Genomic DNA, 21,010 nt, shown 5'->3' with positions numbered 1-21,010 from the left:
GGATCCTTACGCCCGTCCTTGCGCTTTGTGCCACGTGTGGTTAACCCTCTGTGTTACTGCCCAACTCCCAGAATTATTTTTTCTTAATGCTTTTTAAAAAAATATTTTTATTCACTGGAGACAAAGAGGGAGAGACAGAGACACCTGCCGCCCTGCATCATCACTGGTGAAGCTTCCCCCTGCAGGTGGGGTCCGAGGGCTTGAACCCGAGTCCTCATGCACTGTGATGTGAGCACTCAGCCAGGTGCACCACCGCCCGGTCCCTTCAGGGTTCAGCATTCTAAAGCAGCTTCTTGTGTCTTCTTCACTGAAGGAGCGTAAAGCAGGTCAAACAAAAGTGATTCTCCAAGCTGGAACTTTCAGAAAGTTCTCTAAAAAGTGCAAAGTGACTTAAGACATCCAATCGGTAACATCAGCCCAAGACGCTACCCCACGCTGAGTGGTGTGGCCTCCCCCCCGACTCAAGCCTGGTGACTTCATCTCCACGGAGGACGACTGACTTCCCTTTAGATGTCTGGCCGGGCCTGCGTGAGTTCCACAACCTTCTGCGGCCCTACCCGCAAGCCTACCTGCTCCCCACAGTGCGCTGTGGCCGGGCAGCATGGTGGCACCCTCACTCTGCTCACGAGACGTTTCCCTGAGTGCCCCCCGACAAGAGTTTGGACCTGTCACCGTCTTGGCCCGAGCACAGCCCCTCACCGAGATGGGATGGCCTCCTGCTGTCACCCCACCCCCCAACCCCAGGACCACCCGCAGGCTTCCTGTCACAGCCTGGCCAGCCCTGCTCACCTTGGGGCCCTTCCTGACCACCCTCCTGTGGCCACCACCCTGGTTCTTACCCTCAGCACAACCTGACTTCTTCTCTTCACTAGCTTTGGTCAGCTGCCCGGTGCTGGGACAAACTCCAGGAGAGAGTTTTCACCTGCCGTGGGCCCTACGGCGCCAGTGGACACGGCTGACCCCCGGGGCAGTCAGTCACCACTAGCGTTGCCACGTCCCCCTCTGCGCCTGGACGTTAAGGACTGGTGACACAAAGGCTCTTGGGTTGAAAATAAAAGCAAAAGACCACTACACATTAGTTTGTCAACATGTAATGCCCTGGGTTTATTTTGTGAGAATTCTATCACAATTTTTCCAGGTGGGATTAAAAACCTTAAGGATGTTTGCCGCTGGACTGGGCATTCAGACTTCGGAACTGCCAAAGCACTAGTAGTAGTCTGTTAAGTACCATTCTCTTCACAGAAGAGAAGTCAATATTTCCAAAGGAAGGCACCCGATATGTGTGGTTCTGGCCTTGCAGCCTTCTGGAGAATCTTAAAAGGAAAAAAGCTGGCTGGCTGTCTTTAGAAACTGGAATGATGATGCACGCACAGCAATTACTGCATTCTTCTCCCTCAGATCCTTTGCGTCAGAACAAGTAAAGAAGGAAGTCTTTTAAACAATTCGACGATAAAAAAGTACAATTTTTTTTTTTGTGCTAAAAAAGGGCAAGACAACATAAACTCCAGTTGTAAGGACTCCGTTTGCAGACTTGATTCAACACTTTTTGGTGTGGAGGGAGGGGCTGGGGGCTGTGCAGGGCGGCGGGGAGCGTCAGTGCTGAAGTGCCGGTGCCCGGCTCTGTGGCAGCGGCGGGAGGGAGACTCCAGAGACTCACCTCAGCCTGTTGCTTGTCCCAACGGTAGTGGCCAGGAAGACCCCCCTTCAACAGTACATTCCCCATTTAAAAAAAACTGATGCCTTTTTTTTCTTTTCTTTTTTTTTTTTTTTTTGTAAAATCCTGTATGTATGTCACCATTTCTTTTTTTTCACATGATACACAGAAAACTCAGGGACCCAGAGGGGAACCAAGTTATGTTACACCATTTACAAAATACCAAGGAGTCACAGCTACCTAACACATTTACTACAGCACAGGGACCAATGAAGGTACAGTGTACAAAACCTGTAAACACGACACAATAAATAGGCCAACAGCAGGTCCCGCACCATGCACATGTCGCACGCCGCCCGCAGGCAGGCAGGCAGGCGCTCACCTCACGCCTCACTCCCGTCGCAGCCGCTGTCCCTCCCACCCACCCCAAGTGCAAAGCATCACGAATGAACGTTCGGTGTTCAAGTAACATATATACAGGGGAATTACAAATATGCGGTACTGTACAGAGTGGCTGTATTCTTAATTTACAGGTGCTGATTCTTCCTATGAACAGTAAGAAAAGGAACTTGAAGCAGGGAGGTGCGCGTCGCCGCCCAGTCCCCACAGCTGCCACAGAAGCGTGTGTGCTGCGTCCCAATGCTGCGGATGCAGAGCACCGAGTCCAGTCCCGGGCCGCGGCCCCATCCCGCAGAGCTACGTCACCTCCATGGCGACTGTGTTGTCTGCTATGTTGTTGAGTGCTGGCTTCTCCGACTCGTGGTTTTCCCTGCTGAGATAGAGGCCAGTAGGTTAGCACACACTTATCATTGAGACGATCTTCCCACCTTGAAAGAAAAAGGGCTTCTTTTGAGTTTGCCTCTGGGGAGAAGCTAGCCTGGGAGAAAGCTGAGCCTCGACTGCCCATTGCCAGAAAGCCGTGACCGGGAGCCAGCAGAGACCACCTGACCCCACAGCCAACTCTTCTCCTAACAAATGCTGTCAGCACTCGAGCAACCTGCACGTTAAATATACACCCCCCAAGTTTCAGTTCAGTTCCCACTGTTTCCTCTATTCCATGTTTCTTAAGAGTTCTAAAAAACTGCTCCCAGGAAAGGGACCCATGGTGGGGGTGTGTCTCAGGTCCCAGTGCTGACGGTGGACCCTAGGCTGGGGGTGACAGTGTTTTGCAGAAAAGTGAGAAACTTTACACATGCACCAACAACTTTATCTACTGTAAACCACTAATCCCATTAAAAAAAAAAGTTATGGGAGTCGGGTAGTAGCATAACGGGTTAAGTGCATGTGGCGCCAAGCGCAAGGACTGGCGTAGGGATCCCGGTTCGAGCCCCCGGCTCCCCACCTGCAGGGGGGTCGCTTCATAGGCGGTGAAGCAGGTCTGCAGGTGTCTGTCTTTCTCTCCCCCTCTGTCTTCCCCTCCTCTCTCCATTTCTCTCTGTCCTATCCAACAACAAAATGACATCAGTAACAAAAACAATAAAACAACAAGGACAACAAAAGGGAATAAATAAATATTTAAAAAAAAAGAGTTCTAAAAAGTTACAAATGTGACGTTCAGTCAGGATGCTAGGCCAGGGCTTTCTAGACAAAGTGTGAAGGATCCTGGTTCAAGCCCCCCAGCTCCCCACCTGCAGGGGAGTCGCCTCACAAGCGGTGAAGCAGGTCTGCAGGTGTCTGTCTTTTCCTCCTCTCTCAACTTCTCTGTCCTATCCAACAACGACAGCAATAACAACAATAATAACAACGATAAAGAACAAAGGCAACAAAAGGGAAAAATAGCCTCCAGGATCAGTAGATTCATGGGGCCCCAGCAATAACCATGGAGGCAAAATAAAAAGTGGGCGAAGTAGGTGACTAAGAGGGACCACAGGTTCAGTCAGCGCCCAGCAAGAGGATCATGTGCCTGATAAGTAGGCATGCATGCATGCTGGCAACTAGCTAGACCGGGGATCATGTGCCTGATAAGTAGGCATGCACACATGCGTGCGACTAGCTAGACTGAGGATCACATGCCTGATAAGTAGGCATGCACGCATGCTGGCAACTAGCTAGACCGCACGAATGATCGCTAGATCCAGAAGGGAGCAGTAACTGTGCGGCGTTGAACAGCCGATGGGTGTGGAACCGCTGGCTGCAGCCTGTTGCTTCACACCCTGCTGCTCGGGTCACCCCCTCCCCACACACACGTCTTCAGGACTGGCTCCCGTTCACCACCCTCACGTCACTTCCACTTCCCGAAACCTCTAGCTCACCCGCTAACTTGTGAGAACACGGACACCTCCCCAAAGCCCCTTCTTCTTTGTCCGACTAAGTACCCGTCGGATCAAATCTTCTCTTGCTTGCAGGACATTTCCTACCACCCCTGGCTTGAAAATAGTCTGGGTACTAAAGTCACAGCCAGATTCTACAGAATTAATCTGACAAGCACGAGATGCCTTGTGCCATCTCCAAAACGTGTCCCTAGAAACTACAAATGCCTTGTCTTCCTCTTCTTGTTTTCCCCACTGAACTTGGTAAACAGCAGAATTTTAATAACTATTAGAAGTGTTTGCTGAATCCTAAGGAGTGAAGTCAATACAGGAGACCTCGGCCAGGCCCACAAGTCTGCATTTCTAAGAACCACTAAGCATGCAGACTGAGGTGGGGAATCCGACAGCGTGAGGCTCCACGGACAGACACTGCACGCCAGAGGCTCTGCAGCCCCAGGTCCAATCCCACACCCTGCCATAAGCCAGAGCTCAACAGTGCTTTGGTATCTTTCTGTACCCTTCATTCAAAATAATTAAAAAAACTATGGTAGGCTCTCTTTGTACAAGCTACGGAAGAAATGGCAAATGAAACTTTAGAGATAACTCAGACATTCAAAATAGAATAGAAACGAGAGATCATTATAAAAGTTCTAAGGAAGGTGTTCGAATTATATATGCAATATTCACTACAGAATACAGTTCAAACTCTCAATAGTAACAAAGTACAACATTCATCTGCTTAGTGCTTGAATACGTAAGAAATCACTTCCCATCAGGGGTTGGGCGGTAGCGCAGCGGGTTAAGCGCACGTGGCGCAAAGTGCAAGGACCATCGTAAGGATCTCGGTTCGAGCCCCTGCAGGGGAGTCACTTCACAGGTGGTGAAGCAGGTCTGCAGGTGTCTGTCTTTCAATCCCCGTCTTCCCCTCCTCTCTCCATTTCTCTCTGTCCTATCCAACAACGGACGACATCAACAACAACAACAACGATAACCACAACAAGGCTACAACAACAAGGGCAACAAAACGGGGAAAAATGGCCTCCAGGAGCAGTGGATTCATGGTGCAGGCACTGAGCCCCAGCAATGATCCTGGAGGTAAAAAAAAAAAAAAAAAAGAAAGAAATCACTTCCCATCGATGCTTGTCAAACATAGAAAGAACAGATGGTGTAGGGGCAGGAAGTGGCACACCTGGTTGAGCGCATAGGGACTTCACGAGCAGTGAAGCAGGTCTGCAAGTATCTGTCTTTTGTGCTTGTTTTCATTTATTACTGGATACAGACAGACAGACAGACAGAAATTCAGGGTGAGGGTAGAGAGCGTAATGGTTATGCAAAGAGACTCATGTCTGAGGCATAAGTCAGGGCTTATCAGTGGTTAAAAAAAAAGAGGGGAGGGGAAAATAGAGGGAGAGAGACAGAGAGACACCCACAGCCCTGCTTCACCACTTGTGAAACTTTCCTCCTGCAGGTGGGGACTGAGGGGCGGGGGGCTTGAACCCATGTCCTTGCACACTGTGATGTGTGCGCTTAATCAGGTGCATCACTTGGTTATCTTTCTCGTTCCCTCCCCTCTCAATTTCTTTCTATCCTAATAAAATAGGAAGGAAAAAAAAAAAAAGAAAAATGGCCACTGTAGCGGTGAGTTCATAGTGCCAGCATCGAGCCCCAGGGGTAACCCTGGTGGAGCAAAAAGAAAAGAGAAGAGGGGGGTCGGGCGGTAGCGCAGCGGGTTGAGTGCACGTGGCGCAAAGCGCAGGGACCGGCGTAAGGATCCCGGTTTGAGCCCCCGGCTCCCCACCTGCAGGGGAGTTGCTTCACAGGCGGTGAAGCAGGTCTGCAAGTGTCTGTCTTTCTCTCCCTCTCTGTCTTCCCCTCCTCTCTCCATTTCTCTCTGTCTTATCCAACAATGACGACATCAATAACAACAATAAAACAACAAGGGCAACAAACGAGTAAATAAATAAATATTCCAAAAAAAAAAGAGAAAAGAGAAGAAAGTAACACACACATAAGGCGCCGGGAAGGAGCCAGTCCACCCAGTGGAGCACACGTCTCATCACCACAGGAAAGGCTCTGGGTTTGAGTTTCTGGATGGGGGGGGTATGGGGGGGAAGGAGCCCCACAGCCCATGGAGCACCGCAGACCACCTCTCCCTCTGAAAGTGCAGAAAATGCAGGCACGGAACCCAGGGTGCTTGTGGGCGGCGCTGGGATCACTCCCTGGCATCAGATGTAAAGTAACGGGAATCGGCAGCAGAGAGCAGTAACGGGAATCGGCAGCGGAGAGCAGATAGTCGAAGTCAGTCGGGCTCCAGACTCCCCAGCGACTTGGGGCTTGAGCTAATTACTCACTCACCTTGGGACTGAATCCACAGAAGACGAAGACGGGACCTTGGAGACTTGACAGTTGGCTGCGGTGGCCAGCTTTAAGGCAGACGACGGGACAGCACTTAACGTCCTGGGTATGTGTCGTGCGTTTATGGGGGCAAGAGAGTTTACAGTGGCCACCGACGAGGGGACGGTCAGGCGGATGTTGTTCCCAATCAGAACCTGAGTTGTTGTGGAGTTGGAGGCAGGGACCTGGTGGCTCAGCGCACTGTGGGAAGCTGATGTCTGTGTCAGGTTTGAAGGCTGCAACAAAGTGGAAGCTGCTGTGGACGGATTTGTATGGACAAGTGCGGCAGGTGTGGTACTGCTGAGGTGTAAGCCCTTGTAGACTCCTGCAGACAGAAGCAGCGGCACGTCAGGAACCGAACCCGCACCTCTGGCTTAAACAGAAGCCACACAAGTGCCTCTTCCTTACCTGAGGCTGGAAGGACACCATTCACCCCAATTCCAAGCACCACATCATCTTTCATCTTGAACCCCATCAGCTGCTCTGATGTCACCAAAGCAGAAGCAGCAAACTGAGCACTAGCGGAATCCAAAGTCTTGGAAACAAAACCCTAAAAAGAGAACACGTAAGAATCGGAATCTGTATCACTTAGTCTCAAGCCAACTTTCAAGCTACGTGGACAGACTACGATCAGTCTGAATACAGGCCAAAGTGGCAAACCATTGAAACAGCTTCACCTCAGTTTTAGAAACTATAAACAACAGTATGCCTCCAGGATTGTGAATTTTGATCTTCAGATCTGATAATGTATTAATAGGTACAGTGATACATCTATGATGTGGGCAGTCAACTGCCAATGCCTGTGTCGGACAAATAATATACTTGCCAAACATTCCAGTCATCTGCCAACACACACACAGACACACACACACACACACACACAGACACACACACACACACACACACACTCTCACACACACTCACACTCACACTCACACACCAGGCCAAACCCCTCAGGAGGACAAGGGAAGTGTCCTTTCAGAAATGGGAGTCATTAACATCACACCACCACAGGCTACATTAAAAGGCTTCTTGAATGTTCTCTCTGAGATGCCTAGACACAGCTCAGTCTCAAGTCTTAAATACTTTTAAATGGCCAACGTTTCTCATGATTCAGGTTTAATGCTGACTCCTTTGACTGGTACAGAAGGCTGTTTTCAGTATAGGACTTTTTCACATGTAACCTCTAATCTATTTACTGGGGGTTCACGAGGACCCCAATGCCATCACCACTCCATACCTTCCCCAGAGCCCCGTGCCTTGCTGCAATGCACCCCACTCTATCCCTTTAACAGTTTTATGCCCACAGCAACAAGCTGGATGGAGTTACAGATTTCAGAAGTACATAGGGGCCCCGCCTCATTGAACTCTACTTTTTAAGAAGGGAGCAAAGACAGCAGCTTCCACACTCACCTGCTCTGTTCTTCCTAAACCCTGTACAGACTGGCTACGGTGTGGATTCAGGCGGGAACACTGCTCTGCTGGTTAGACGCAAGGTTATGACCGCAGCTGGGGAACAAGGAGGGGTACTCATAAGGCAGGCTAGCCCCTCACCTGTGACGTGTTGGTGGAGGAGTTGCTGCTGGCTTGCTGTTGCTGGGTCTGTGCCAGCTGCTGCTTCTGCATCAGTGCCAGCTGCTGCTGGTGGTGCTGGTACTGCTCGGCTGTGAACGCTGAGTGGAAAAGGAGAGAGGGTTTGGCGGCACGCACGGCTACCTCGTACGTCGTCTTACAAAGCCCGACAAAGACTCTACAGATCACGCCGAACGGAAATTCGGCACTTTGCTACAGCTGCGTTTGGTAAGGGAGGCTTGAGCCAAAGGGAGATCCAGCTTGCTAAGTTGAGACACAGGAGAGAGCCGCTCACTTTCCAAGTTCCAGCACCCTGATTCATATGAAGCCCTGACTTGTGTGGGCACAGCAGACAGGGAAGAAAAGAGCGACTTTCAGAGTCTACGACGTGCACCGAGCTTGGAGAAGAAACCTAGTAACCAACGGCCGGCTTCTAGTTTTACTCGTGTCACTGCCCCAGTGCTCCCAGGCGGTCCCTGGCAGGTCTCACGGAAGTACTTCCTAATTCTACTTAATTCACGTACTTCCTCTCCACAAAACAAAAAGCTTTTTTTACTTTTTTTTTTTTTTAAAAAGAATCTATTCTCAGGGCAACAACATGGAATAAATAAATAAATATATTTTTAAAAAAGAATCTATTCTCTAAGTTTAGCAGGAAGAAAAGAGGTTCTAAATCTTAAGGTTAGTTAATGTCCCCCACCCCATCAACCCACCTGGAAAAAATCCAGTCAATAACAATGGAGTTGTTTAAGCTGGTTTACTGAACAGAAGGATGTCTGAGGAAAGACACTGTGTTATGCTACTTATGTTTGTCTATGGAGAGCTCAATTCTAAAAAACAAACAAACAAAAAATTCATTTATTACCCCCCCAAAAAAGTGTGAGCCATCTTATAAAACAGAAAACCTTTTTCCTTTTGCCAATTTAAAAAAGGGGGAAAGAGCAAGTACAATTATAATGTCTGGCTTTAAAGGCTTAAGAAGCCGCTAATGTTTGGGTAGGAATTATTCCAAGGGATTGAAAGTAAAAAGGAGGGAGGCGGGCGGTAGCGCAGTGGGTTAAGCGCACGTGGCGCAAAGCGCAAGGACCAGCGTAAGGATCCTGGTTCGAGCCCCTGGCTCCCCACCTGCAGGGGAGTCGCTTCACAAGCGGTGAAGAAGGTCTGCAGGTGTCTGTCTTCCCCTCCCTCTCTCCATTTCTCTCTGTCCTCTCCAACAACGACAACAATAACTACAACAATAAAACAGCAAGGGCAACAAAAGGAAATAAACATTAAAAAAAAAAACCCAAAAAATAAAAAGGAGAGGGGTTATCATGCAATCAGTCCTAGGTTCCAGGAGATCTCGAAACCACAAAGTTCACCAGTGTAGAATACCCTCGTTACCTAGTTTGTTGTTGTCTTTAATTTCATTTTGGTGATTCAATTAGACTATCAGTTCCCTGAATTTTAAAAATTTCACTTGTAATTCATGAGAAGTCTTTTCTACCTCCCATGATACAACTCTGCTAAACTACAAAAAAATTTTTTTTGGGGGGGCTTATGTTTTAGGGAAAAAATAATGCTTTTGAATAAGTCAGAAAAACCTCCAAGTAAAATCTAGAAAACATCACCCCAGAAGTAATCACTGTCTTTTTTTAATTAATATATTTAAAATTTTTTTATACTTATTTATTTCCCCTTTTGTTGCCCTTGTTTTTCATTGTTGTTGTAGTTATTGTTGTTATCGATGTCGTTGTTGGATAGGACAGAGAGAAATGGAGAGAGGAGGGGAAGACAGAGAGGAGGAAAGACAGACACCTGCAGACCTGCTTCACCACCTGTGAAGCGACTCCCCTGCAGGTGGGGAGCCGGGGGCTCGAACCGGGATTCTTATGCTGGTCCTTGCACTTTGCGTCACCTGCACTTAACCCACTATGCTACTGCCCGACTCCCAGTAATCACTATCTTATACTTGAGCTAAACTAAGGTCTTGGGCTACATGAACAAAAACATGAACAAAAAACAAAACAAAACAAAACATAATTATTGGAAAAATTCTACTTGTTTTATTTTGTGTGATGAATCTGCTTAGTAGGTATTTCTCTTTTGAGGAAATTCTCTCCCTACCTTTGTAACTCTCAGGTCTGAATTCAACAGAAGACTTACTGAGAACAGGATAAACTAACTATTAACAAAAATAACTGTGTAAACAGAACTTTCACAGGTAACAGAAATACGCTGTTTCATAAACTGAAGAAAATCTATAAAAATCAGTTCTACTTTTAGTTAACATAATAGTCACCCTGTGGGTTCATCAAAGAACTCACAGAAAGCTGCTGCTTAAATCTTAAGAGCTTCCCTTCATTTAGCAGAGTCTTGCTGATGTTTTTTGAGACTTATGCTTTAATTTCCTAAAGTTGCCTAAGTTTTGAATATTCTTTTCTTTCCAATAGAGGCAGAGAGAGAGAATGGAGGGGGGTGGGCAAGAGGGAGAGAGACTGAAAGAGACACACTGAGGCTTCTTTCACGAAGGGAGGAAGGGGCTTATAAACTGGGTTTCGTTATCCAACCAGTGAGCAGGTTCTGAATTTTCTTTTTTCTTTTTTTTTTTTTTTTGCATACTTGCTACATGATTTTCTAGTAGCAATGGCTCACTCAACTTCTGAGGCAAGGTGCGGCTCTATGCATCAAGAGTGTGAATCCAGTGCCTATAAACCACCCTGCCAACAGGAGTCTCAGGAGAGGGGAAGGCTGAGCACCAGCACCTCTCAGGGCCACATGCTGGAGAACAAGAGAACTTATCCAGCATACCACACAGGAGCCTGTATACTTCTTCCTCGAGGAGACAACATTTAGTTCTAGCACATAGACAAAGGTCTTTTTAAAAGTTTTTCTTTACTCCAGAGCACTGCTCAGCTCTTTGGCTGATGGTGCTGCGGGGGATTGAACTTGGGACCTGGGAGCCTCACACACAGGAGGTTGTCTGCATAACTATTCAGCTGTCTCCCCTACCCAAATGCTCTCATCTTTTTTTTTTTTTATTAATCCCTTTGATTTAATGTTGGTTTACAACATTCTAACTAATAAACTTTCTGCAAAACATCCTCAAAGGTAGCAGGCCCTGATTTTGAAAGGCGTCGAATTTGCCCTCATTGCTACTGTCTCGGTGGTTTTTTCCAGTTTCCAGTTTCTCCAGAGTAGCAAGTAGGTGAATTAATCTATGATTTTAAGTTCACTTTTTGACAAAGGAGACTACTGTGAAACAGAGCGATGTCCCCACCAGCTCACAGATGAGCAGACTGCCTGCCGCCTCACATCTCTTCCTGCTGCTGGAGGGAATGAAAGAGAAATGTGCAAGATGGAGGTGGGAGGGTCGACACTAATGAAAAGACAAACACGCACTTGACGGAGTCTGGGCTTCCAGTGTGTGTTTTGCTTAATGTGTACTTCCTCTCTCTCTTCCTTCAGAGAACTGATGGCTTGTTTTTAAAATATATTTTATTTATTGGACAGAGACGAGAGAAATCAGGGGAAGAGAGAGATAGAGGGAAAGAGACAGAGAAATACCTGCAGCCCTGTTTCCCCGCCCATGGGAACCAGGGCTCGCACCTGGATGCTTGCGCACTGTGATGTGGGTGCTCAACCAGGCGTGCCGCTGCCTGGCCCCTGAGAATCCACAGTTTGGAGCTAACGCTCACCAGCAATCCAGAAATCCAGAGCTCAGTCTGAAAACACAGCCTGCAATGACTCACTCGGTGCAGCAAGAACCATGGAGTCAATCTGGCCTGAGTGGCTTTTCTCTTTTATCTGCCTCCAGTGCTGTCGCTGGGGCTGGGTGCCTAACCTTGAATCCATTGCTCCTGGAGGCCATTTTACCCTTTTGTTGCCCTTGTTGTTTATCGTTGTTGGGTAGGACAGAGAAAAATCAAGAGAGGAAGGGAGGACAGAGAGGGAGACAGACGCCTGCAGACCTGCTTCACCGCCTGTGAAGTGACCCCCTGCAGGTGAGGAGTCGGGGGCTTGAACCGGGATCCTTGCACCGGTCCTTGCGCTTTGCGCCACCCGCGTTTAACCACTGTGCTACCGACCAACCCTCCTTGAGTGACTTTTAAATCTGAACTTTGGATAAGGATTAAGGTCCCACAGATTTACAAAATCAACATTTATGGATCACTGGTTCGGAAAAAATATTCACATTCAGTGTTCAAATAATTCTTTTTTCCCCAGCAGGGTTATAAATGGGGCTTGGTGCCTACATGACAACTGTACTATGTCCACTGACCGAGTCTCCCACTGTTCTTAGAGAAAGAGAAATCAGGGTGGGGGAGGGCGGGACACACCTGCAGCACTGCCCCTCTGCTGAAAAAGCTGTAGGCATGGCGGGGCTTGAGCCTGGGCTCCAGAACATGGCCACCTGCCTGCCTTCATGGCCCCTAGCACCCCCTTCCAGACTAAGATTAAAATGTCACGTTAAAGTGAGGTCAACTGAATGAAGTCAGACACTTAGATCTGTTTCACCAGGGGCTTGAACCTGGGTCCTTATGTACTGTGATGTGTGTGCTCAAGTAGGTGCACCACCACCAGGCCCCTAGGTGGCTTTTTCAGAAAAGTAAAAATCAGCTTGGAAGGTCATCTTATATCACAGTGTGAAATACTCTTTTAAAATAATAACTAGTGGGGGTTGGGCGGTAGTGCAGCGGGTTAACTGCACATGGTGGAAAGCAGAAGGATCCTGGTTCGAGCCCCCAGCACCCCACCTGCAGGGGAGTCACTTTACCAGTGGTGAAGCAGATCTGCAGGTGTCTGTCTTTCTCTCCCCCTCCTCTCTCCATTTCTCTCTGTCCTAGTCAACAACGACATCATTAACAATGACACCATTAACAACAACAATAATAACCACAACACCGATAAAACAAGGGCAACCAAAGGGAGAAAAATTGCCTCCAGGAGCAGTGGATTCGCTCCAGCAATAACCCTGGAGGCAAGAAAAAAAAAACACCTGTTTTTTCTGTCTGCCCACGTCTGTATGTGAACAGGAGCCCTTGCGCTTCTCTTTCTTCTTTCTCTCTCTCTCTCTCTCTGAGCCCTAGGTAAGCACCCCATTAACATGTGAGTAAGAGCTCTGGGGGCCTCTCTCTCTGCCCTACTCTTTTTTTCTCTTTCTCTCTTGGCTTAACATGTAAATGTTCTCAGTTTTCCAGAATAAAGTTTAAAATTCTTGGAAAAAAAAAATAACGGAAAATGGTCACACTGAGCCGAGTATGTGACCAGTAGCTCAGAGCAGATATTTTGCCCAGTCAGCACAGCGACAGAATCTGGAAATCTTTCTGCACGTGCCATATGGCTGACACCCATCTTTCACAACAGGCTCGGCAAGCCACACTGGATCAGATTTCTCGGCTAAGTACCAAACAGTCTGGTTTCATGGAGTAAAAAATGAGCTACAGTTATACTGATCAAGGTGAGGTATTTAACCTGGGACTGTAGACCAGTGCAGGCAGGACTTTCCACAAGAGATGGTTTATAAGAAAATTTTGGGAGTTGGGCGGTGGCGCAGTGGGTTAAGCGCACGTGGCACAAAGTGCAAGGACTGGCGTAAGGATCCCGGTTCGAGTCCCTGGCTCCCCACCTGCAGGGGAGTCGCTTCCCAGGCGGTGAAGCAGGTCTGCAGGTGTCTGTCTTTCTCTTCCCCTCTGTCTTCCCCTCCTCTCTCCATTTCTCTCTGTCCTATCCAACAATGAACAACATCAACAATGGTAATAATAATAACCACAACGAGGCTACAACAACAAGGGCAACAAAAGGGGGAAAACAATGGCCTCCAGGAGCGGTGGATTCATGGTGCAGGCACCGAGCCCAGCAATAACCCTGGAGGGGAAAAAAAAAAAAGAAAAAGAAAATCTTATTCTCAGATTGGCTCACACCAGAGAAGAATTCTCCCAGATGTTTAAGGATTGTTCGTCTTTATGACAAGCACAGGATCAGAGAGAAAGATCAGAGCGATGCTCAGCCTGGCATCTGGCAGCAGTGGGGCCGGAGTCAAGGCCTCTGCAGACGCAAGTCATCTGCTCACAGGGCAGATGTCTCTGGCCTCTCAGTACAACTGAACTGAGAATCCTGGACAACATCTGAACGGTTAATTTTGTCCTTCTAGGTGATCACTAACTGAACTCAAGTTAAATTCAATAGGTCTGACTACACCATAACACACTTTTAAAAAAATATTTACTTTGCCTTTTTTGTTGCCCTTGTTGTTTTCTATTGTTGTCCTAGTTATTGTTGTTGTTGATATCGTTGTTAGCTAGGAGAGAGAAATGGAGAGAGGAGGGGAAGCCAGAGAGGGGGAGAGAAAGACCTGCAGAAGTGACTCCCCTGCAGGTGGGGAGCCATAACATACTTCTAGAGCACACAGATAAAGCTCTGGGTTTCTGAAGTGCTCCCAAGTAAGAGGATAAAGTGCTAGTATTCTTGGTGTCCTGAATGGTTGAGCAAAGTTTAGGGGAGACTCAGGGAAGAACAGAACAAAGTTGAGAGATTCATTTTCCCAAAGTTGTATCACACACATGGGGGAGGAAATCACTCAACAGAACATTAGTTAACTGAAGGTTAGTTTTCAGCTAAATGTTTGGTCCTATGAATCAAGCCAAATTTAAGAATGTCAATGCTAACTTAAGCACAGCAAAATAATTCAAGCTGAAAACGCTTAGATCCTTAGATTAGTTATACATTTTCTCCAAAGGGCAGAGAAACTGAGGAGTGATGAAATCTGTGGATTTCTGTGAAGTTGCAATGTTAAAATACAGGCTAAAGAATCTTCACCAGGAAATATGTTACCTATTACTTTAAAACCCCTACAGCCACGCTGTACTAGACGTCTCCCTCCATACTGAGCTGTTGTTAACTGCCTCTTCATGATTCAGGTTCTGAAATGAACTAGATTACAAATCATCTACTAAGCAGGTCTACAGTAATTCAGTGATTCCTGAAGCCGGATCACTGCTCTATAAGGGAGACGTCTATTTCACAGATGCTCTTGGCTACGGAGGCTTTTGCTGACTTCTCTCAGAATACAAGGCATATCTTCACACTTAGCAAAGATTTAACGACAGTCTCACCAGGCGATTGGAGGGACCCATCAAGTATCTTTACAGCTCTTCAAATTTCTTACATTTTCTTTACATAAATCTGTAGTAGTGATCTGTTAAATAAACTTCTAGAAACCACATGCCTCAAATAACAGATTCATGCTATAAAACAGAATGCTAGCAGTTCAGGGCTACTTCAAGTAGAACACATTTATTTTAGACACTTTGCGATGTTGCTCAGAGTGATCTGCAAAGCATGTACTATGTGTTTCCAGAATTACTAAAAATAAATCTATACGTTAAATACTGTTGGCTGAAAACGTCATTTCTCTATTTATAAAGTATCTATACCTGCTGTGTTGGCAGAGAAGGCTTTGCTGTCTGTAGACCCATCGGCCTGTTTGAAGCTGTCTGGGTCAAGACCAGAGCGGCAAGCTGCCGCGGTGACAACAAATGGCCTGCTACTGTCAGGGAGATGCGTCTCGGAGACACACGCCCTACGCTAGCCAGGAATGACTGCCACCGGGGAGGGGCAGTGTCAAAAAGACTTCTCGTCAGAGATGCAGCAGACCACACAAAACACAAAGCCTGCCGAAGCTGCTATTTCTACAGAAACACGGAGCGTAACAGTACACGCACCGAGGTGTGCTGGGCCCCCGCCACTCCGGCTCTGCGTGGAGGTACTGCACATCTGGGTCCCGGGCTGAGCTGGCCCCGCTCGGTTCAGACTCCTACACAGCCTTCTACAGGAGAGTTCGTCACTGTCACTGTCATGTAGGGATGGTGTCCGAGGCCTGAAATGCCGCCATCTACATGATTTGATATTGACTAGGATCTGACTGAGGTCTTTAGAGAAAGATTTGTCCGAGGTATTTGTTTCTGAGGTAATGGCAAACTGATTGACTGGAGAATGTCGCGGTGAGGAAAGCGTGTCCAAATCCAGCTGTCGAAATACACTGTCGTAGTGCGAGTAAGCTCTATCTAGCAAGACCCTGTGAAAAGCAAAGCAGAAAACAATAGCTGTTCAGACACTGTAGAAATGCTTTCTTATGCACCCCTCCCTCAGGCTCGGAGCCTCACACTGAACGTGAAAATACTATAAACTTGGTTACTATAGTATTTAGCTCTAGAATCTAAAGCCTCAGTTTCTGATAAAAACTTTTACTTTACAGTGATCCTACTAAAGATGGGAATAATATACCTTAAGAACAGTGTAAGGGTGGTCAGGGAGGTGGCGCAGTGGATAAAGCATCGGACTCTCAAGCATGGAGTCCTGAGTTCAATCCCCGGCAGCACATGTACCACAGTGATGTCTGGTTCTTTCTTTCTCTCCTATCTTTCTCATTAATAAATAAATAAAATCTTAAAAAAAAAAAAAAACAGTGTAAGGGGGTCAGGCAGTAGCATTTCAGGATACCCGTTCGAGCCCCCTGCAGGTGGGGAGTCACTTCACAGGCAGTGAAGCAGGTCTGCAGGTGTCTGTCTTTCTCTCCCCGTTTTCCCCGCCTCTCTCCATTTTCTCTGTCTTATCTAACAAAGATGACATCAACAACAATAACTACAACAATAAAAAAGGGCAACACAAGGGAAAATAAATATAAAAAATGTAATAATAAAGAAAAGAAGTGTGGAGAGTTCAGTAAAAATCAGTGATGAATAGCACGCTGGGTCAAATAAGTTCTTTTTTATTATCTTTATGTGTTGGACAGAGACAGTCAGAAATTGAGAGGGGAGGGGGAGATAGAGAGGGAGAAAGACAGAGACACCTGCAGCCCTGCTTCACCACTCACAAAGCTTCCCTCCTGCAGGTGGGGACCAGGGGCTAGAACCTGGGTCCCTGAATATCGTAACATAACATGTGTGCTCAACTAGGTGCGCCACCACCTGGCCCCTCCAGTAAGTTCTTTAGAAAGATGATCTCCCTTTACACTGTAGTCTTGAGTTCTCGCTAACCCTAACCTCAGACCTCACCTGCCAGGACACAGAAACGCCTCACCTTCCTCCACGCCCAAGCCGTCTCCGTGCAAGGCCGATGCACCTTTGGGGTACAGTGAGCGTGGTTAAGCAGTATCTATACCGCACGTCCCCTAATCCGCCGTCTTCAGGACTAGCCCAAGGCCAGTTGCCAGTTTGGTCTAAGTGAGGCTTAGAGGAAAATGCAAATTAATTTATTACATCCCTTAAAGTCAGGCAGTCAGTCTGATGCTGAAGAAGAGAGGCCGAGACTTACAGCGTAGTACTGACAGCCCGCTCTCCTCCGGAAAGCAAAAGGACCGTCAGGGTCGTTCTCTTCCTCCGCTTCCGAAGAGCCGGACAAAACCTGCAAGGGAGGTGAAGTGAGTGGAGACACGTAGCTTCCTGCGCTCCCTCTCTTAGTCCAGAGGAGTGCTCGGCATCCCTACCTGGGAAAGGGGCTCTTCGTCGGAGCTGGGGAAGTCATACTGGTTCAGGTCTTTAGCGCTGAAGGCCGGCAGGGTGGCAGGGCTCGTCTGCTGAGGAGGAGCCGCAGCAGACGACGGCGAGACTTTGGGCTTCTTCTCGTATTTGCGCTTAGGCCGGGCGAGGGCGAGGTCGGCTTTATCCTGCTGCAACAAGGCCACAGCTTAACTAGACACTGGGAGCCGTGTACGACGGACCTGCTAGTCTGAGCAGAGCCTAAAAGTTAAGGCTAGTGCTTTCAACGACAGTGTCTGTTCATGGTTTGTCTTAGAGGTTGGTCTATGAGGGTGATGTCACACAGGATGCTGTTCAAAGTGAAAGAACAGCGCTCTTAAGACTGCACTAGTACCTTAACCTTACTCAAGTTTAGAGCTCAAGTACTGAAGACTTCAGCAAAACCATCAAGATTAAAACAAACAAACTATCAAGATAATGGGAAAAGCCCCATGGCAGTATCTCGTGTGAGTTCACATTTCTGACATGTCTACAGAAAGGTCTAAAAACAGGCAACTCAAAGACTTGAGTCTTGTGCCTGGGCACAGAGCTCAGTGGCTGAGCACTGAACTTGCATTCCCAAGACCAGAGGGCCTAAGTTCAATCCCTGGCACCTCCAAATGCTACAGCTAAGTGGTGCACTGGTCTCTCCATTCTCCTGAAGACCAAGTAAGACATATAATCCTGAAATATAAAGGCTGGAAGGGTAACGCGAAAGCAGTCTACCAAGCGGGGGCGGGATACTGAGTTAAAAACTCCCATTATAACCAACGATGCCACGCGAGGGTGGCATTTAAGAAACAAAAGGAGGACGGAATATGAATAAACTGTGGTCTATTTCAGCAGATCCAATGTGTCAGAAAGGAGTTGAGGAGCCAGGGCCCCGTGGGGACGGTGAGGTATGCTGACATCTGTCCTGGGGAGACCTGAAGCTGCAGCCCTGTGGCAATGACAGTCTGCAGATAACCGTTTCCCAAGAAAAATTTCACACCAAAAAAAAATGAAGCACCTCTCCAAGACGTCCGTTTTCTAAGACGGTAGTTAGTTGTTTTGCTCAACCTGCTTTAGCTCCCTTCACTCAACAGAGACCCCCCCTCCTATTTTTATTCTGAAATTGTGAAATGTTTGGCTAATACTGATTAGTATATAGTTGCACATCTAAACCATTATTTACATCAAAAGCAACTCAAGAGATGCCAGAACGTTCTCTTCGAGTGCCCTGGCAGTTAAGTGCGGTGCGTGCAGACATGACGAGGGGAATCATGACAACATATCAGGTCGGTCAGGTAGGACCTCACATCCTTCTGCCGCCTGCGGCTCTGGTCACTTCAATACTCCATGATCCCATGACTAGTGGAGCACGCCTTTATCAGACATGGCAACACTGGCTTCCTTTTATGAGCAGGTAACAGGAAAATAAAACTAAATGACTAATTTTGGCTTTTCTTCACCATATACCAGAACTATGGGCTTGTGACAAGGTTTTATATAAAATATTTTTCTCTTTCACTTTGATTCTAATGATAAAACTACCATTCCATGTATCACAGAAATGATCACCTTGTTAACTTTAAAGTCCTTCATGTCCATGGCTTCCTGACGCTTAAACTGACTGCTGTTGGTCACTGGGACAATGGGGACTGTGTGAGTAGGTTTCACCGGCTGTCTCTGGGCCATAACCTCAGACATGACCTCTCCATTGTAGTCACCCAAATTATACCTGAAATCACAAAGACAGGGCGAAAAACATTAGTTCTCTACAACGTGGTGTGCATACTGTGACTAGCCTGTGTCTCACAGCTCACACGGTTACAAACACTGACTAGACCCAAGATCGTTCTTTAACTTGATCTGCTGAATACTTACTAAAGATTACACAATTCTTTTTCTCCCTTCCTTTAATTTTTGGATTGTTTTTATTTTGACACCATAAACAGATGACTTTTTTTTAATTGAGAGGCCAAAAGTACCCTTCTGGTATTTTATGATATTTGATTTGTTTTTGTTCTTCTTGTTTGGTGTACTGTCGGGGACCAAACCTAGGACCTCCTCATGTGTACGGCACTTGCTCCACTGCTGAGCCACCTCCCAAGCCAAAGGCTGGGACTTTAACGTAGCAACTCTGGTGGAAATCGTGGCGAGTATGCTGAAATTAATGTCTAGAGTAGTGCTGAAAAAATTTCCTGTTAATTTAAATTACATTATATTATAAAACTAATTTTTTTCTTAAATCAATAAATATAATACTTATTTTCTTTTAGTTATTACCCGAGTACTGCTCAGCTTATGGTGGTGCCAGGGATTGAACCTGGGACCAAGAGACAATGAGGCATGAAATGTAACCTGCTGAATGGCTGAGTGCTAAGGTTATGGGCCCACATCCCCATACTTGTGTATTAAAAAAATCCAGTGTTTAAAAAAATAATCACTTACCATTTAGGAAATAAAAAACAAAAGCTTTCTGACAAAATTTCCTTCACAGCCCTACACACAACTCAAAGGAAAAGATTTCACAGTGGAAGTAACTGGCATATATATATATATATATCCATCCAGAGCACTGCTCAGCTCTAGCTTATGATGGTGTGAGGGACTGAACTTGGGACTTTGGAGCCTCAAGCATGAAAAGTTTCTTTGCAGAACCATTATGCTATCTACCTCTGTCCCCTAGCATATTTTCATTTTAGTGAATTCAGTCACTTAATTTTAGGGAAAAAAAAAAAAAGAGGCACTACACACTTAAACAGTGTCTGCATGGTCTGGGAGGTGGCGCAGTGGATAAAGCACTGGATTCTCAACCATGAGGTCCCAAGTTCAATCCCTGACAGCATATGTACCAGAGTGATATCTGGTTCTTTCCTTATCTTTATAGTGAATAAATAAATTCTTAAAAAAGAAAAAACAACCCAGTGTCTGCTATTAAGAGACAGACAGCTGCTGAGGGATAAGCCAGCTCCACAGGGCTGATAGCACGGGGCCCACCGTCCTCCCTCTGCTATGACCATGTCTTCACCTCTTTTCCATAATTTCCAGTGTTAAGTGCAGCAGCTCCCGTTTGCTCTTCTCTCTCCTTTTGATCATCTCCAGAATCGTAACAGCTCGGCTTAGATCCCGACGCAGCTTAAGCATTTTCTCATAAGAGGCTTCATCATTTTTACGGTTCTGCAAACACGAAGCAGTTTGTTTAACGCCAGTCAGCGTGTGGAGCACTTGAAGTCTAGTGCGGTGCTGGGAAACAGCCCCAGAGCTGCATGCACAGATGCTGTTGAGCCGCCTCCCGGCCGAGGGTCAGACAGAGGGCAAGTGCCTCTACCACCCATGGATTCCCGGTGCTGACAGAACTGGAGGCAGACATGGCTCCCCGCTCTCTAGCTCGTGACAGTTGACGGATAGCTGGTGATACAAAGGTGTACATCTATGGGGGGGGGGGGGGGGAGGCGGGACACACGAGAGCTTGAAGATGCCAAGAAGCATGAATCACCAAGAAAAGCATTTTGCCTATGAACTTTTAAGAGACTTTAGCATTAAAACTTACTACTAACAACTCCACAATGCATCTTAAGGTAGGTTCATTTAGCTGCTAGCTTTCATTCTATTGCACAGAAGTTTCAGCACACATTACTCATTTCCCAACACTGACACAT

At 46.9% G+C, this 21,010-nt stretch overlaps 1 protein-coding gene across 6 annotated transcripts in view; it reads right to left on the bottom strand.

Moving 5' to 3' along the window:
- Positions 1-1,075: 1,075 nt before the first annotated feature.
- EPC1 (enhancer of polycomb homolog 1) overlaps positions 1,076-21,010 on the bottom strand; it is a 77,371-nt gene continuing 57,436 nt past the window's right edge. For 2 of the 6 annotated variants that reach the window (XM_060192508.1, XM_060192505.1), the window contains exons 5-14: positions 20,380-20,528; positions 18,927-19,086; positions 17,336-17,518; positions 17,164-17,253; positions 16,930-17,078; positions 15,573-15,925; positions 7,852-7,970; positions 6,706-6,847; positions 6,259-6,622; positions 1,076-2,426 (exon numbers count right to left, since the gene is read on the bottom strand). In XM_060192508.1, coding sequence (XP_060048491.1) covers positions 2,351-2,426; positions 6,259-6,622; positions 6,706-6,847; positions 7,852-7,970; positions 15,573-15,925; positions 16,930-17,078; positions 17,164-17,253; positions 17,336-17,518; positions 18,927-19,086; positions 20,380-20,528 — 1,785 coding nt within the window. In that variant the 3' untranslated portion in view covers positions 1,076-2,350. Of the gene's footprint in view, positions 2,427-6,258; positions 6,623-6,705; positions 6,848-7,710; positions 7,807-7,851; positions 7,971-15,572; positions 15,926-16,929; positions 17,079-17,163; positions 17,254-17,335; positions 17,519-18,926; positions 19,087-20,379; positions 20,529-21,010 lie in introns of those variants that run through there. The other 4 variants (XM_060192507.1, XM_007536464.3, XM_060192506.1 and 1 more) reach the window with 4 other exon arrangements.

The sequence above is a fragment of the Erinaceus europaeus genome, chromosome 6 (genome assembly GCF_950295315.1).
Source record: "Erinaceus europaeus chromosome 6, mEriEur2.1, whole genome shotgun sequence".
Lineage (NCBI taxonomy): Eukaryota > Metazoa > Chordata > Mammalia > Eulipotyphla > Erinaceidae > Erinaceus > Erinaceus europaeus.
The sequence above is the reverse complement of the archived record's forward strand: the minus strand, read 5'-3'. Positions and strand labels throughout refer to the sequence as shown.